At 31.2% G+C, this 13,710-nt stretch overlaps 3 protein-coding genes across 4 annotated transcripts; 2 read left to right on the top strand and 1 right to left on the bottom strand.

Annotated features, from left to right (window-relative positions):
• LOC108342332 (DNA-directed RNA polymerases IV and V subunit 4) lies at positions 1–3,541 on the top strand. Its single transcript, XM_017580090.2, has 11 exons — positions 1–128; positions 336–400; positions 1,317–1,394; positions 1,506–1,565; positions 1,741–1,818; positions 2,020–2,131; positions 2,235–2,312; positions 2,489–2,522; positions 2,611–2,679; positions 3,182–3,283; positions 3,359–3,541. Exons 2-10 carry the CDS (start codon positions 355–357, stop codon positions 3,254–3,256), a joined length of 630 nt encoding a protein of 209 aa, XP_017435579.1. The 5' UTR covers positions 1–128; positions 336–354; the 3' UTR covers positions 3,257–3,283; positions 3,359–3,541.
• Positions 3,542–5,004: 1,463 nt separating this feature from the next.
• LOC108342504 (uncharacterized protein At4g26485) lies at positions 5,005–7,453 on the top strand. Of its 2 annotated transcripts, none has more exons than XM_052879214.1 (4): positions 5,005–5,340; positions 5,458–5,656; positions 6,069–7,030; positions 7,156–7,453. In XM_052879214.1, exons 1-3 carry the CDS (start codon positions 5,115–5,117, stop codon positions 6,358–6,360), a joined length of 717 nt encoding a protein of 238 aa, XP_052735174.1. In that variant the 5' UTR covers positions 5,005–5,114; the 3' UTR covers positions 6,361–7,030; positions 7,156–7,453. The 2 variants fall into 2 exon arrangements, with proteins under 2 accessions (XP_052735174.1, XP_017435779.1); XM_017580290.2 differs by having other exon boundaries at positions 7,149–7,453.
• Positions 7,454–7,834: 381 nt separating this feature from the next.
• Positions 7,835–10,667, bottom strand: LOC108343487 (glucan endo-1,3-beta-glucosidase 5). The gene is made up of 2 exons (XM_017581802.2): positions 9,997–10,667; positions 7,835–9,151 (listed from the first exon to the last, which is right to left on the bottom strand). The coding sequence occupies exons 1-2, from the start codon at positions 10,338–10,340 to the stop codon at positions 8,038–8,040; spliced, it is 1,458 nt and encodes a 485-aa protein (XP_017437291.1). The 5' UTR covers positions 10,341–10,667; the 3' UTR covers positions 7,835–8,037.
• Between the last annotated feature and the right edge of the window lie 3,043 nt (positions 10,668–13,710).

Genomic DNA, 13,710 nt, shown 5'->3' with positions numbered 1-13,710 from the left:
GCCTACACATCTTTCTATAATACATTGTGTTGTTTCAGACTCTCATCTCTCAACACAAATTCTCGTTTTCTTATTCTTCTTCATCCCTGTTCCCATTTTTCCTCCCCAGCATCTTTGCTCATTCTGTGGTAAGTGAAGCTTAGCATACTGTTCCTCACTAACCCATGTTTTCCTTCTCAGTAAAACTGTCTCACATGCCACCAAAATCCTTTCTTTTTCAAAATCTGAATTCAATCACGTTCCCACTTACACTCTGAACCCTCCAACACCACTTGCTTTTGCGATCATTAGGTTGTTTGTTTTACCTGCATTGCTCTCTGTTTGATATTTTGTAGGGTGAAGCGAGTTTTTGCGATGTCGGAGAAAGGAGGAAAGGGCGCTTCTCTATTAAGCAAAGGGGGTATGTGTTGGATTGGACATTCCATTGCTTTCGGTTTTACCCTCAATTTTTTTTTCTCTCTTTGTCTTCTGGGTATTTGGTTTTCTCTCTGTGGTTTGAATTTTCTGACTGGTGTATTGGTCAACATGCACAAATATAAGGTCGGGTTTTGAGTCTTTTGACACCGAGGACCGATGTTGATGCTGCTGGTCTCTTGGGAAATTATGATGTTTACTCGGTTGTCAGATATCATATGGTGGAACTGATTTTCTGATTGAAATGCATTTGTGCCCACACTCTTTTTTCTTTTTTTTTTAATTTAAAATTTAGGGGGAGGGGTGGAGTTCAAAGACTTACAATCATACTTACATTTACTTTATTTGGGAGAGATGAATGGGGTTGTAATACGTGAATTGTTAGATGCAAAATTTGGGTTTGCTTCCACCCCTTTCGTTGATGTCTTTATCCTTTGATTTTGCATATGCTGTTTTGTGCCCTTATATCTTAGGGTTCATATATGGTTTGGAAAAAAAGGTTATGTCCATTTTTTGTTTAATTACAGAAATGGTGTGCTGTTTCCACATTGGTTCTGTATTATTAGAGTTGCTCAGGAAACAGTGAAAACAGACAAATGAAAATAATGAGAAGTTGATTTCATTATCTCGTGTACAATGTTTTCAAAATAGAGGACAAAATGAAAGTAAGGTGGTATTTTTATAATAAAACGTAAGACACAGAAAACGCGTTTTAAAACCAGATTACCCTAAATATTTTTGTTTGTTTTTATTATTGATTTGGGATTCTGTTTGGATAACATAAAACTTGTGTTCGTTTTGCCTTCATTAACCAGGAGCACATGATGGGTGGTAGTATTTTAAACCAGTTTGTGATTTAAGCATTTAACTAATCATTTTTTTTTCTGCTTTGTCCCTGGTAGGACTAGGATCCATGAAAGGGAAAGATGACAGTGCGACAAAATCAGCGAAAGGGAGGAGGGTTCAGTTTTCTAAAGATGGTTAGCTTCATTATTATACATCGTAGTACTGCTTTTCAGTGAAGTATGGAAATACTAAAGCTTCTTTGTACAATCACCTTACTGAAATTATTGCTTGATTTTCTATTATAGGTCCATATGAATCTGGAATAAGTAGTAGTTCACCCATTTCACTAAAATCTGTTGGAAAAGGTGAGGGTGTAATTCCTGAAGTTCTTATTGTATTCATCAGTTTGGTAACATTCCATTTGACCACATCTTCAGCATGATCTTTAAATTGATTGCTGGTTATTCTTTTGATCTCTTAATCATGTTCCTTTTTAGTGGACTGTTGTTTTTTATTATTTTCATGGTGATTTTATTAAAGGAGGAAAAGGAGATAAGGTTGCAAATGGAGGAAAGAGCTCTCAGTCAAAAGACTCACAATCATCAGAACTGGATCAAAGTTGGTGCTTGTCTTCATTGTCTCTTGTGTGTTTTTTCGTTTAATTATTGTAAATCAGTATACTATTAATTTGTACTTGTATTACAGTCGCCTTGTGATTTAACCATTTAGGTTAAGCGACCATATGACCTTATTCTCTATTGCATGAGATCATACTTTGCCTCCTATTATCAACCGTACTATTTCTTGGTTGACATGCAGAACTTCCAGAAAATATCAAGTGTCTTATGGACTGTGAGGCTGCAGATATTTTACAAGGAATTCAGGACCAGATGGTCATGTTATCTAGAGATTCAACTATCAAAATGCCCACGTGAGGGAGACACAACCTTTTTCTTTTTTATTGAAAATGATCATGATCATTAGAGTAGAAAATCTCTTTGAGTGATCTGAATCTCTTTTTTGTCCTGTTTTAGGTCATTTGACAAGGGACTGCAGTATGCCAGAAGCACTAGCAAGTACACAAATGCACAGTCTGTTAGACACGTTCTTGAGTATCCTTAAATTTTTACTCTGGCGTTTGTCTATGCATCTATTGTTGTATAACTTCCGTGGGTGTTTTTTTACTTTATAGACATGAACATGTGTAATTATTTGTTGTTATGCTTTGTGTCAATCTGCTCTCTTTTCTCCACAAATGTTGATGTTCATCTCTTGACTCAAATATCAGACCTCTTGCAAATAATGGTCTCAGTGACTGTGAGGTATGATATAGAGCATCTTATTACAATTTCTATTGTTCTTATGTGTTATGTAGCTTTCTTGACAAGTTGACATCATTACCCACTGCAGACATGTGTGATTGGTAATGTATGCCCAGAATCTGCTGATGAAGTTTTTGCTCTTCTCGCAAGATTGAAGGTATGGTGGAACATTTTCTGTTCCTTTTGTTAAAATCATTAATGGAAGCAGGCTAAGGTTTTTTTCTTGATCATGGCAATAAGGTTTTTTCACTATTCATGGGTAAGTGTTTATTAAGAAAAAAATTGTCTTCCTTGTATAAGAAACTGTAGTCGTAATATATCAAAAATCTTGGAATAGAGTGGGTGTCATTTTGATATTGCATACATTGATGATAGTTTAACTAAGTACACGTAGTAAGTCATGTGTGGAGTTTGGCTGTTTTCTTAGCTCATTGTTAGAATGTCACTGACTGACTAGTTGTCTGATTATTAATCCAAAGCTACATTGGTGACCAAGCGAAAATTGCTAGTAATACATTCTTTTTTATTAAATTTCAACCAATTAAGAGTGTTCAACAGAGTGAATTAGAGAGTGTGTTGTAGTACTTCTTGTAACGAATATTATGTCAAATGGGTATGAATGAAAATGCCATCTCACGTTATGTATGTATGTTTTTCAGGGTAAGAGAAACGTTGACAAGGAAGTTCTTAAAGATTCATTGATTGAGCTTGCGAAGCTTAGACAGCCAATGTAGAGCCTAATAATGAAAGAACTTTTATGGGTGAGTTTTATGCACTGATGCAGAACCTTTCTTTGTAAGTGGTATACTTCTCATTGACATTATATTTTATGACAGGTTTTGGCGTGTAGGAGATATGTAGCACATGGAACAGTTTTCAAACTTTACACCTTGTGTAAAACTTCAATGAATCCATGTTTATATTGATTATCAGTTTCTAGTCATATTTCCGACTTGTTTGTACAGATGTCTATTGTAGAACTTGTGCATGACAATTTGATGATTTTGCATTGACAAGACCATGGATGGATCTTGTATATGCCTATGGTTTGACAGAAAGAACCTACAGATTAAGAAAGTTTCTACACACACTAACATGGGAGTCATGTGCCCGAAACTACAATTATCTGCATGAAATAATTTCTAGAAGGAAATTAAAGGATATTGATAACTAATTCTAAAAGTATTTGAACCAAATTAATACAAATAAACTCGATTCGGGACAGATATAGAGATAGTTTCAATATTTTGTTGGTTAGAACCAATGATGATAGAACCGGAAAGTAGATTTTTCTCTTTATGACAATAATGATTTATTTTTATTGAATATAAAATCCTTTTCAACCTGCTTCAGCTTGTTTTAGTGTAAATTTCCATGAATACTATATCCTAAAAAAACAAAATTGCTGGGTCAGTCCACCAACCGTAATCCTGCAACTCAGATTATAAATTTCAAACCGTTTTCAATTGACAAACCAGTTGGGCCTAGTTTGTTTTTAATTGAGCTGACTGACCAGAGATAAACGGCCCAATTGGCCCATTTTGCCTTTCCTATACAAAAGTAGCTAAAAAGATTGATAATACTTTTTAATTCAAATTATGATATTACATTATCATTCATATGTAATTTGTGGTCTTTCAAATATATAATTTAAGCCATTTATAAAAGAATAATTACTGATAACTTGAATTCTTAATTTATTTATATGAACTCAATAATATTAATTCACATATTTATATTTAAAATACTTTTTTATTATTTGTTGGAACAAATGTTTTAAAGCAATAGTTATCTATATAAGCAACTGTTTATCTCGTCTTCTTAAACAGCTCTGCTTGAGATATAGGAAGAAACTTTCCTAATCAACTCCATTTGAGATGATTTTGTAACCTTAAAATTCTATTTATAATGAGGTTCATTAATTTTTATAAAACTATTTAAGAAAGAAAAAAAATGATTTTCTAGTTGTTAAAGTCTTTCTAATTTATCTTTTTTTAATATGCTATCTTTATATAGAATAATATATTTTAAAATTAGAAAATGAAGAAAATAAAACATTTTAACCTGGAACTAAAATTAAATTAAAAATAAAAACATATTTTATCCTTTAAAATGGTATATTATAGTTATTTTATACATGTATAATAATAGTAAATGTGAATTTTATCTGTAACTCAATTTTATAAAATTAAACTGTTTATACTTATTTATATATTTTAAATTTATTTTATATTTGATCAATGTAGGATTTCTAAAAGTTATTTATGTCTAGAACTAAATATTAATAATAATTCAATAAATAATTACATTTCAATCCAACAAATCACTTTGTAACAGACTTGTTACTACGAGTGAATTTAAATTCTACTTAAGCTTATAAAATTGTCCTTCTAAAATAATATTTATACTCGTTTATATACTATGAATATTTGTGGATTTGCTATAATACTTGTGGAGAATTAGTTATTATGAAGAGAAGGAAAAAGAAAAGAAGTGCAAGAATTTTGAACTATAGGTGAATTATTGGTGAATGGGGTTGGCAGTGAAAGTTTAGTACACCAAGGACCACTGCAATAACATTCTTCAAAGTGGATGGATACAAGAAATAATAATGATGATAATCTTTGTACTGATGATTGTGATCAAGAATCAGGGTTGAAGGATGAAGAATCAGCAAAGGCAGAGAAATGGAAAAAGCATTACTCATCAAAGCATAAGATTCTCCTTGTTGGGGAGGGTGACTTTTCTTTTTCTCTTTGTTTGGCCAGGGCTTTTGGTTCTGCCCACAACCTCGTTGCCACTTCCCTTGATTCCCATGGTCAACCCATCTAACAAGCTTTTCACTTTTGCCTCTCTTTTCTCCCATGGAAGTGGAAAGATTCAATCTTGGATCCTTTCCATCACACCCTTTTCATAGTCTTTTTTGTTTTTGCAGGTGATATTGGGAAGAAGTACTGTAATGGAGTCAGCAATGTGCTGGAACTTGAAGAAAGAGGCTGCTGTGTTTTTCACGGGGTTGATGCCAAGGAAATGAGTAATCATTTTTTTCTCAAGACTCAGAGGTTCGATCGCATTGTGTATAACTTCCCACATGTTGGCTTTATATACCCAGAGAATAGCCACTCCCAGATCCAGTTATGTTTCCTTTCACGACAACTTTTTCATATCTCTAATTTGTATGCCCTTTCTTTTCCTTTTGTTAGTTAAACTTTCTTTGTCTTTTCTCATTAATTATTAGATTTTGTTAGTGATCAAAAAGACAAGTGAAATCAGAAAGATAGTAATATATTTTCCTAAAATGTTGAAAGTTGCCTTTTTTCAATTATTTATATTTATCCAATTCCATAGTTTTGTTATCCAGGACTTAGAATTTGGAACATCTTTCTACTCTTTTCATAATTATTCATTCATTGCAGTGTATAGTTTGTTTCTTGTATAGTACACCATGGTATGGCAAGGACAATGGAGACATGCAAGCGTCTTGGTTTGCTTTAAGTAGAGTATTTTTTCATTTATTGAGAATGGACATGGTTACTTACTATACAGGTTGAACAAAAGGTTGCTGAAGAGTTTTTTGGCAAATGCCAAGGCTCTGTTAAAGAAGGACGATGGGGAGATTCATGTTACACAGAAAGAGGGAGATCCATACAACAAATGGGATCTGGTGAAGAAGGCAGAAAAGAAAGGGCTGACCTTGCTACACGTTGAGCCATTCTTAAAGGATGAGTATGCTGGTTATGACAACAAGAGAGCCCATGGAAAATTATCTGATGCATCTTTCCCTGTTGGGGAAGCTAGTACTTACAAGTTCAAGCTCCTAACATCTAACACTCACTAATAGTAACATAATGCCAATCTTGGATTTGCATCTTCTGTAAATATATGGATCAAGCCAGAGTATTGCAAAAAACCCAGAGAATAAGAACATTTGGTTATGTGCTAAATCAACTCCAAGTAAAATTGTTGAAATTGACTCTGTATGTCTGCTTTTCTTTTCAAATTCAAACTAGTGCTGGTTATTTCAAAATCTTCAGCGTAAGCAAAAAAAAAATAGAATTTTTAACTTCAATCTTATGTTAAACAAGTTACTTGCATATATACACTGAATAAGCCATGCAAAAAGATAGTTTCAATCAGTATAGCAAGTTGGTTTAAAGACGGTGATAGTCAAACTTGGCGAGCATATAAAAGTTGAGGACTAGTGTGTGTAACAGACAAACTGTGCCCACATTCAAGTTAGAGATAGACATCAATAGTTAAATATCAAGAGACAAGTTGTAGAATCCGCCGCGTTTTGCCCATAGTACTGTCCAAAGTGAACTTGCTATAAATTAGGTTTGCATGTAGAATGGAATGTATCAGCAAGGTAGAAAAAATGGTGAGAAAAGCAACTTTTGTCATTGCTGTTTCATGGCTCTTTCTGGTGACATTCATAGTCGTTTCAGCCACTGTGGACAATCCAAAGGGTCATCCCCCAACTTCTAAGCATATCATTTATTATCCTCAAGGTAAAATCAACGAAAACTTATGCTTTAGCACTCTTTTCTTATTACCAAATTAGTATTATACCACCTAAGATTCAAGCAAACCAAAAGTAAGTATCTGCCATTACACTTTTCTGTGAAGGTTGTAGGTGCTGCTGGTTCATATGGAAGCCAATGATCAGATGTGGGAACGTATGTTGTGGAGACGGATGTTGCTCTTAAACTTAGCCATCACAAGGTTGAAGCAGACCTTCGATATATGCTTCTCTTTACCACTCAGATGCATAAATAATATAATGCAATAAATAATTATCCTGGAATGCAAAAAATTAAATATGTACTCTGCTAGAAGTTAAAGTGTTACTGGTTTGTAAGTTAATGTAATCAAAATTTCCCTCTTCTATATGATCTCAAGAGAAAATTCAACTCAGAAATCATTTACAGATATCTTCATCATCCACCTATGGAATTTTCAAAAGGGTACTAATGGTCTTACGATCCCTTGCTATGCGTTGTAGAATGATTTCCTGGTATAACTTATTGGCACTAGTACACTACTTCCTTTAAACTGAAATAAAATGATGGATATGACTCCAAAGTTAGAAAGTTTGTAAAGGGAAAAGGTAAAAGCTTATCCATTCCTAGATTGATGAATTTAAGTATCCTATAAATTAAACAATTTAATGGTAGATAGATACTAAATCTAAAAAACATTTGAATTCAGTGCTTCTGCCAGAAATGTAAACTGTAATGCATGCTCCTGCCCTTCCAGCAGAGGTGAGTTAATAAAAATTATATTATGATCCATTAATAGGAATCCGCAGAACATATATAAATTAAATATGTATAATATTCAATATAAAGTGATAGTGTTTATACCGTCTCTGATATGATACAATGACTTAATCATATCCTGGCTACAAACCATGAATCTTTTGAATATTTCTTAGGTTAAATAGGTATATCAGCTATTCTAGTTCTAAACAGTCTCTGAAGAGGGGACCATAAAAAACCCACTAATGAAACCTAAGTCATATTGGAAGCATAAAAGTCCCTGGTAAAATAAGAACTAGCAACAGAATCCACCACTGATATGTTTTTTGAGACGAAGATGAATCCGTGCCTTTATCTGTAACTCCTACAAGAAAACGACAATCACCAATTGAAGGATCAAGGAAAGTAACGATACCAAGCCCATCAAAATCGCAGCTACGTGAATCTTGCATTTGTAGCTGATAGTAACTGTTAAAAGCATATGATACATTTCCCTTCTCACCAATTTCATTACATGAACCACCGTAGTTAAGGGTAGTGCAGTCTGCAACACTACAGGCTAGTCTCATATGGTTTACTACATTTGTCAAATCACTGGAGGGGTTTGCCACACACCATCTAGATGGAAGATATTCAACATTCCTTGCATTTTTCAATTCCTTGTTTCCAAGTAAAAGGTTTAGTGGATACTTTGCCTGTCCATCAAAAGAGAATATCCCCCAGTGTCTTTCAAAGTTTCCAGGAAGTGTGCTCTTAGCTCCTTCATCAAACAGACTGAAAAGATAGGCATCCATAGGTGGAGCATTTGGCCTCAAGGGGGTCCCTTTGTTACTTGCAATGTGATTGATAAAGCCTTGATTGAAAACCTTTGCAGCAGTGGTATTTGCACCAACGGCTCCATCAGAGGGCCAACCGATTTCTCCGATAACTATAGGCATCTGACCATATCCAAGTTTAATGAGGGCCGCAACTAAAGTGTCATAGTTTCCATCAAATGCATTGGTGTAAACATTTGAACCATCTTGGACAGCATGAGTAGTTCCTTCAAAAAATGCATACTCTTGTGGGAAATCTTCATTGTCATAAAGACTAAGAAAGGGGTAGATATTAACAACAAATGGGGAACCATTTGAGTTGAGGAACTGAACAAGTTGAGTCATAATTTGGGTCAGTTCAGGCCGGAATGCCCCTTGGGAAGGAAGTGCTGAGGACTCATAGGCATCTGCATTGCAAGGGACAACTAGTTTTACATAACCACCAAGATTTGCCTTGACTAAAGACTGTTGTATATTGAGTATTGCGGGCATGACTAAGTTCTGATATTGACCATTATAACTTGAAAGGAAAGGCTCGTTTCCAACAGCAACGTACCTGTTATACAAGGTACAAATGTTGAAAAGCTACTAGAAATATATTGCCATATGGAAGCAGCGGAAAAAAGAAGTGCAGTAATAAACATACACTCAGTTTTTCTTTCATCCTATTTTCCCTCCTCTCCCCGTTTTCTTTGTCTCTCTTCCTTTCTTATTGTATCACTTATCAAATTTGTTACTTTCTCTTTCAACTTTATTTCTTTATCCCTGTCTTCCTTCCACCTCATACATCCCAAAATGGAGGTGTACAGTCCAACCAACAACGACAAGAACAAAGTTTTATCCCACTATACGAGGTTGACTCTGAGTTACACAAATTAAAAACGAAAGGTTCAAAATTATTATTTAGCATAAGATCTTTCTATACTACCTCCAATGTTACCTTTATGTCACCCTCACTGGCAAGAAAAAAAAAAATCTTTGAACAAGGGTTTAATTTTGATGTAATTAAATTGTGAATCAAGTGAGAACCACACAGATATGACTATCAACATATTATTAAAAAAACCAACAATTTTGATAACACTATAAACGCTTCGTACTCTATCAATATATTCTAATTAATTCTTGTTTGAATACGACTTGTTAAAAACAATTCAATAGTGGCCATGTATTATAAAGTGAGGAAGACTAGTCTACTAGGCACTGAATACAGCCACAGTCTCTTTGCAAGATATAATAGTCAACAGAAAACATTCCTTATTAGCATTTGTTTTATCAAAATATAATATTGGGTTATTCCCGTTTATATAATCACCACTTGGAAGTAAATCTCAGACATTCTCAAGGTAACTAACAAACAAAAAGATCAGATTTTGAAACAGAAAAATATTAGATTTGCACCTGATATCAGCACCCCCTCTACCCACATAAGCAGAAACATTCTGTCTAACCCACAAATCAGCAGAAGCAGAGGAGGAACTCAAGAGGGGCAGCATCTCATTGGGGATCCCCACCATTACCTGAATGCCACTCCCCATGAGAGCCCTCAACACATCAGAGTCTGCCTCAAAAAGCTTCACTTTTGAGATCTTGTTGTCCCTCAGCAGATCAACCACAGTGGTTGGCTTCAGCCTGTGGGAAGAAATGGTACCCCAGTTGACCCCTATGGCTGATTCCGCCATTGGAACCAAAGTTCCACACAAAAGCCACAGGAAAAGGACACCACTGAATCTTGGCTCCAACATGCCACTCAAAATGCTGATCCCAAACAAAGTGAAACACAAACTTTACCTTTGGGAAGTGAAAGAGGTTGGTGTGAGTGTATGGAGTTGGAGGATGAAGAACAAGGAAGAAAGACAAGAGCAATCAATGAGTTAATGTTGCATCACTGTTGTTGATGTTAGTCATTTGAGTAAAGCTCAAGACAGTGTAGTTAGTAATGTGCTGCTAATGCTAGCAGCTCGGTGTTATTATTAGGAGGGTTGGACGGAGTTGCCATTATGCCCTCGCTTTCTGTTTGTTTTTTCTTCCATGTCGGCCGCAGATTTTGGCCCTCTACCATTTCTACACGGAAAGGTAATTAACCAATTAACCTAATTTTTTAAAGATTATATCTTTAGTGTTGTAGTATATTTGTTTGGTTGATATAATTTTTTTATTTAATTTAGTTTTTTTTTTTTTAATTTTTAAAACGTTTTAATTTTTTTTTAAGTTGATGTCATACATGTTACCAGTTTATTTATAAAATTTTTAATTATTTTTAATTTTCTTGAAATATAAAATATCATGTGTCAGTTTTATTAATAGTAATTGTTTTCAATTTAATTTATGTATTTAAAATTTTGATTTTTTTCAATTTTGAAAAATTAAACAATTTACTAAATTAATAATTAAATTTCATCACATTAAAATAATTTTTTAAAATTTATAAATCAAATTATTTTATTCAAATCACAACTTATATATTTTAATTATTTTAATTTATTTACAATTTATATATTTAAATTATTTTATTTTTTACAAAAGTAAAAAATAAAGTAATTTAAGTATTTAGATGAAGTGATTTAATATATATATATATATATATTTATTTATTTATTTAAAAAAAATGTATATATAAGTTGTATTTAAATTTAATTTTTAGTATAATCTCAAATTGAAAATAGACTGGATTTTTTATTTTTTAAAATATAAAAATTAAATTAAATGAAAATTTTAAATATAAAAAAAAATAATGACATGTGACATTATCTTTGTCAAATGACTCAATCATAACTTGATATGTAATATATCTTTTAAAAAAGTAAAAATTTAAAAATTATAAAATTAAAAGAATTTAAAAATTCTACTATACTTTAGGTGTACATAAATCACGTTAACATCAATTTATGGAAATTATCAAATTAGATCGTTTTGAAAAGTAAAAGAATAAATTGAATAAAAAATAAATAAATAAGTTAAATTGAATCAAAATATAATGATCAAATATATAATTAAACATCTTTTAAAATGATAAACAACTTGTTTATATTTCCTGAATTTTTAATTTTTAATGTGATTTTTTAATAATTTTCTTCTTCTAATTGGGAAAAAATATATATTGTGATGAAAAGAAGTTTTTTTATATATATTTTCATTACTGTTTGCATTCCTCTATTTAAGCACTTTGTATTTAATAATAAAATAGTTAAAAAGAAAATACGTTATTTTTATTACACTATTATGTTTTTAAGAAATAAATATATTAGTTCTAGTTAACTATTGACATGATCGCTTAAGAGATATTTTATTATTAAAAAAACATTAATAAATCACATATACTAAAATAAATAAATAAAACTTATAAAAAACAATAATAGAGAAAATTTATTGAGGACTAAAAGTGAAATTTAAAAAAAATATTAGAAAAAAGTCACATGTTTGAATCTTAGTTAACTACTAAAGTAAACAACAACAAATTCAAATAAACAATATAAATTAAATATTAAAATATTTCTTTATAAAACATTAAAATTAAATATTGTTTATTATCATGGAACAAATGACTATTTCTTACTAGAATAGTGTTAAAGGTTAAATTTGATTATTCTCGTTAGGGAAGAAAATTCCAAAATAAGACACAATTTGTTTTTACCCGTAAAAGTTGAAGTGTTTTGTAAGAAAAAGCGGAGGTGTAATTGTAATTTTAGAAGTGAATCAATAATATATGTAAAAAAAAGTGTCCCAAAAGTTTAATTAATGTTATTTTAATAGTAACATGACATTGGCATCACATGAAGATGGTGCCCAGCTTCAATCATATTTACTATAACAACTTATTTTTCTGGTTTCAATCATATTTCTATTTTTCCTAAAGAAGATAGTAGAAAATAGAAAATTTTATCTCATCCAAACACTAACATAATGAAAATACCTAATAAGATAACGTGTGATCCTTATATATAGTTAACGTAGCATTTTTTTTTGTCAGTTTAACTATATATTTTGTCAAAGTAATTGAATTATAAATATTTTAAATTAACCGATTTGACAAAAACTTTTATACGAATTTATATCACAAAATTTCAATATGTATCAAAAACTACATCATGTTTTCTATTTGAACAAATTATCTTCATTTATAATTTGTAATTAATTTTTTTAAACAATCTTTTAGTGTATGAGATCTCAAATTAATTAAATATATTACACTATATAAGTAAGACAAATTTTATGTTATTGAACATTTTGACAATGATAAATTAAGTTTAAATTTATTATCTAATATAATATTAAAATCTATTATCGTATCATTTTGTTGGACCTTTTACAAATATATAATAACCTACACTAACTTGTATGAAATATATGTGTTTTATACATGAAATTAAGTCAATTTATAATATATAAGTGGAACAATCTTACCATACAATAAATAACAAGACGATTAAATGTAATTAGCACTAAATATTAAAGAGAAATTAAATATACATTATAAGTATAACCCTACTTAAGTAATATTTGGAGCATCCTCTGATCATTTCAACTCTTGAAGGCTAATAAAAGATATTATAAGTAAAGCATTACCTAAGGTAAAAATGTTAGCTTTTCTGAAATTAATCTATACAATAACAAGATTAATTTCTTAAAACTGATTTGAGGGTGAGGTACATTTACATATATAATCTCACATTTACATATATAATCCCAATATCAAGGATCTAACTTAAAGTTTGAGATTAATAACTTAAATCAAGAACTAACACCAAATATCGACATTAAAAATGAATAATGAAATAAAAAATAGAAACAAGATAGTAAAAATGGCTTTATAAAATGTTTTCAATAACAATAATCAAATTATGTAATTATGTAAAAGTGAAAAATAAAATTTACATAAACATCATACATTGTTAAATTTTTGTTCATATCAAATTTAACATTTATAAAGCCAATAATTTATCTAACAAACTAAGATATCTTAATCATTAAAATATCAAATAAATATATTTTAACAAATTCATAATTTATGATGCAGTGGATACTAATTAGATGTTCATCCCATACTTTTTTTCTCTCAACCAAAACTAATTCACAATTCACTGTTACAAGAGTTAGATGATGATTCAACCAAAT

This window comes from Vigna angularis, chromosome 6, assembly GCF_016808095.1.
Source record: "Vigna angularis cultivar LongXiaoDou No.4 chromosome 6, ASM1680809v1, whole genome shotgun sequence".
Classification (NCBI taxonomy): Eukaryota; Viridiplantae; Streptophyta; class Magnoliopsida; order Fabales; family Fabaceae; genus Vigna; species Vigna angularis.
This window is presented reverse-complemented; position numbering and strand designations above follow the sequence as displayed.

Excerpts from the sequence above, each read along its gene's own strand:
- LOC108342332 (XM_017580090.2), top strand. The coding sequence starts at position 355 with ATGTCGGAGAAAGGAGGAAAGGGCGCTTCTCTATTAAGCAAAGGGG. Across the intron at positions 2,132-2,234 it reads TCAACTATCAAAATGCCCAC|GTCATTTGACAAGGGACTGC; the intron begins GTGAGGGAGACA and ends GTCCTGTTTTAG. Across the intron at positions 2,523-2,610 it reads ATGGTCTCAGTGACTGTGAG|ACATGTGTGATTGGTAATGT; the intron begins GTATGATATAGA and ends TACCCACTGCAG.
- LOC108342504 (XM_052879214.1), top strand. The coding sequence starts at position 5,115 with ATGGATACAAGAAATAATAATGATGATAATCTTTGTACTGATGATTGT. Across the intron at positions 5,341-5,457 it reads CACTTCCCTTGATTCCCATG|GTGATATTGGGAAGAAGTAC; the intron begins GTCAACCCATCT and ends TTGTTTTTGCAG. Across the intron at positions 5,657-6,068 it reads AATAGCCACTCCCAGATCCA|GTTGAACAAAAGGTTGCTGA; the intron begins GTTATGTTTCCT and ends CTTACTATACAG.
- LOC108343487 (XM_017581802.2), bottom strand. The coding sequence starts at position 10,340 with ATGTTGGAGCCAAGATTCAGTGGTGTCCTTTTCCTGTGGCTTTTGTGT. Across the intron at positions 9,152-9,996 it reads AGAGGGGGTGCTGATATCAG|GTACGTTGCTGTTGGAAACG; the intron begins GTGCAAATCTAA and ends CTTGTATAACAG.